Source organism: Sinocyclocheilus rhinocerous, unplaced genomic scaffold, assembly GCF_001515625.1.
Source record: "Sinocyclocheilus rhinocerous isolate Xijiao unplaced genomic scaffold, SAMN03320098_v1.1 scaffold936, whole genome shotgun sequence".
NCBI classification, from domain to species: domain Eukaryota; kingdom Metazoa; phylum Chordata; class Actinopteri; order Cypriniformes; family Cyprinidae; genus Sinocyclocheilus; species Sinocyclocheilus rhinocerous.
The window spans coordinates 742,959-746,835 of NW_015662583.1; the positions used below are offsets into that span (position 1 = coordinate 742,959).

Here is a 3,877-nt window from a genome sequence, read left to right on the forward strand (position 1 = left end):
GTTGTTTAACATTTAATTATTGCAGGTTTGCGTCATATTCTGAGTTGCATTATTTTGATTCATTTTGAGTTCATAAAGACAGTCACTTGCTTCATTCCTGAATGATTCAGCCGTTCGAACGAATCAATTGAATGAATGATTCAGTGATAAAATCAGTGACTTGCCGCCACCTGCTGGCGGATTTGGTTTCATTTTTAGCGTATAATTTCAGTTATTTGAATCATATTTCTGTATTCAAAATTGTATATTTAAAACATTAATCTCCACATTAATTTATGAGCCTCCTCTGAGCCTCATTAAACGTCTGAAAATGTACCTACAAGCCACTTTTGTGTTCTTCTGTGCCACCTCTGTAGTACAAATTAATTTATTAATACTAATTTCATATGATTGGTAACTTATTTGTCTTATTCTACTTATTAATATATTGCAGGGGTTAAAGCAAAAAAAATAAAAAATCTTTTGACTGAAGATTTTTCTTCGACCAAACCCCATTCCTCAGCCGTAGCTGTCACACACACAGTTTAAGAGCAGTGTTTTTCTTCTTGTAATTAGGAGCGCTTGTCCTAATTTAAAAATGTAGGAGCACCTTCTAATCAATAATCAAAAATTCTGATAAAAAATGAGCCTTCCTAATACGAGACTCCTTAAAGTGACTTACAGGAGTATCTTTGTAATGGCATCTTTTTCATCTGTCAAATTCAAAAATGTATGTTTATAATCTTTTTAAAATTTCTATTTAGAACAATATGTAGAATAAGACAAATAAGCTACCAATCATATGAAATTAGTATTAAAAAATTAATTTGTACTACAGAGGTGGCACAGAAGAACACAAAAGTGGCTTGTAGGTACATTTTCAGACGTTTAATGAGGCTCAGAGGTGGCATGAGTGTAATTAAATTCATGTAGAAATTATTTTAAATATATAAATTTGAATACAGAAATAGGATTCAAATAACTGAAATTTTACGCTAAAAATTACACCAAATCCACCAGCAGGTGGCAGCAAGTCACTTATTTTATCACGGAATAATTAAAATTTTGAATACAGAAATATGATTCAAATAACTGAAATTATACGGTAAAAATGAAACCAAATCGCCAGCAGGTGGCGGCAAGTCACTGATTTTATCACTGAATCATTCATTCAATTGATTCGTTCGAACGACTGAATCATTCAGGAATGAAGCAAGTGACTCTTTATGAACTGAAATCCGTCGTAGCGACAGAACTTTAATCCCTGTTTACATCTGAAATATGACAGATGAGGTGGTCTCACTCAGGTCCAGTGTGCTCTACAGGACAGGTTTGATACGGCTCAGTTTTACAAAGTGTTCAATATTATTTTGAAATTAATATAATTTTTTCTCAAAATTGCTTTTTAAAATGCAGATTATTTATTTGTAATAAATGCTCCAGGTTTGCTGTGCTTGTTTGTAACACAATTTTTTAAAATTTATATATCAATATGAAAATAAAATAATAATGATTATTATTATTATTACTAAATAAAATATTAATATTATTTAAAACAAAAAATATTACTATTGTAATAATTCACTGTAAAAATAGTATTTAAGAAATATTATATAGTAATACAAATAAAAATACCTTTGTTTTACAGTACAACTGTAAAATTACAATACTAATATTTATGCTGTCTTCTTATTTTAAGCTTTGATTGATCTTTTATTCTGATGGAAAATCAAAGGGTTCCTGGCAAACATATTTATTTAAATTAATTAATTTTGATAATCAGACAAGGCCATATAATGGTTTCGATTTTATTTTGATTAATTGTTCAGCCCTAGTTTTTTTGAGGCACTTAGTTGCAAGTAAATTAGATATTCATAAGCAGAACTTATTTCTGCAGTTATGTTACTTATAATAATAATAATAATAATAATAATACATTTACCATATTGTTTTAGTCAATTTGACTAAAACACCATATAACTTTAGAGATAACATTTGACATTATAGAAAAAACTGAATCAAATATTTAAAAATTTTATATATTAATTGTACAGTATATACTAAAAACAGCATGTCAAACTGCACTTGCTCATCTAAGCATGGAAACTTTTATGCAAATTTTTAGTTTATACACATATTGATTATTTCCATTCCATTTTTAAAGCGCAAATTTCAAAACCTAATAAAAATAGCTGGATGTAAACCCAGCAACAATTTTTGGGTCAGAATGAGCTGTGAAGTGGACCAGACGTCATGCTGATAGTCAAAAGAGTGCATGTTTGAGCATGTTTGCCACTGTACACAATGATCAGAAATATGATGCCTGTTCTGAATATTATATATATACTGTACATCCACAAACACTGAAATGTGAAATTTCCAAATCAACATGATCTTATGCGCTCATTTAAATTTGATTACTGTACATTATTATTATTATTATTGTTGTTGTTGTTGCTATTATATTACTAAATAAAAATATTACTATTATTTATTTAAAATAAGAAATATTAGTTTTGTAATATTTTACTGTAAAATAAAAAAAAAATATTTTGGAAGAATTGAATAATTTTATAGCACAGTTGTAAAGTTATAGTACAAATTTATGACTGTCTTCATTTTCAAACGTTAAATCATCACACTTTTATTGTTTAAAATATTGAAAATATTGTTTATATTGGCAGAGCAGCATATATATTATATTATACATAAATATGTATTTTTATATTGGTGCATATAAATTATAAAGTTTCAGTATCATTTTTACTTTGAAAATATGCCTTGATTTTAACTATATTTTTACTGTGTTTTACTTCTTACATTTAAACATTTTGAATTTATTTCGTTATAAAGACTTTTAATTGAAATAATGATTTCTCTGATTGAAAATAAAAAACCTTTTTGAACCATTTCAGAGCAATGCATAAATACAGAGGTATATTTTGAATCCTTAAAAGCCTGAAAAAAAAGAATAATATTTTATTTATTTATATATATTAAATTATTCATAGGTTATATAATATTTGATAATTTATCTATATATATTAAATTATTCATAGGTTATATATAATATAATTTTTATCTGTATTTTTTTGTCCCAGTACATGTTCAGAATCACTGCATTAAGTGTATTGTTTTATTGCAGTTACGTGGTCTCCGGCGATGCTGACGGGAAGCTGAATATCTGGGACTGGAAGACGACGAAGCTCTATCATCGGATCAAGGCGCATGATAAGGTGTGCATCAGCGCGCTCTGGCATCCTCACGAGACGTCGAAGGTGATCACCTGCGGCTGGGACGGACAGATCAAGCTCTGGGACTGACGCATCTGCTTCCTTCTCCTCGTGTTTTCCTCTCGAGCCCGAGTCTCAGCTTTTAACTCTGATGTGAGATTATTAATGGGCTGGTATCCAGTCCTAAACACACACACACACACACACACACACACAGACTTGCAGCTCATGCTTTTTGTTTTATAATGAATGAATCTGTATCTCCAGTGTCTCACATTTGTCTCTTTTTGAGGATAATAAATGTCTCTCGTTTATTTCTGCTGTCTTTGTGTTTTGGTGGAATTTTCCCATTCATTTTCAGCATAGACGTTTCTTCAGTAAAGAGAATCAATTACAACATAACATGTGATTAGAGGCATAAAGAAGGTACTTTAACATCTCTAATGACGGATTGAACTCCTCAAATTGACTAAGACATTGATTAGAGTGTAAAATACTGCATTTTAACTCAATATATGCACTCTCTCTCTCTCTCTTTTTTTTAATACATTACAATAGTAGTATGGCAATTGTAATATTTATTTTATTTAATTTTAATAATTTAAATATTATTCTAATAACTTTAACCATATCTCAAATATATCTAAGAATTATTCTAAGTAAAA

The 3,877-nt window shown here is 29.0% G+C and overlaps 1 protein-coding gene across 1 annotated transcript in view; it reads left to right on the plus strand.

The window, feature by feature from the left end:
- cdc40 (cell division cycle 40 homolog (S. cerevisiae)) overlaps positions 1 to 3,526 on the plus strand; it is a 21,795-nt gene extending 18,269 nt beyond the window's left edge. The window contains 1 exon segment of the mRNA XM_016538187.1: positions 3,125 to 3,526. Within this exon segment, the coding sequence (XP_016393673.1) occupies positions 3,125 to 3,302 (178 nt within the window). The 3' untranslated portion in view covers positions 3,303 to 3,526.
- Positions 3,527 to 3,877: the final 351 nt, after the last annotated feature.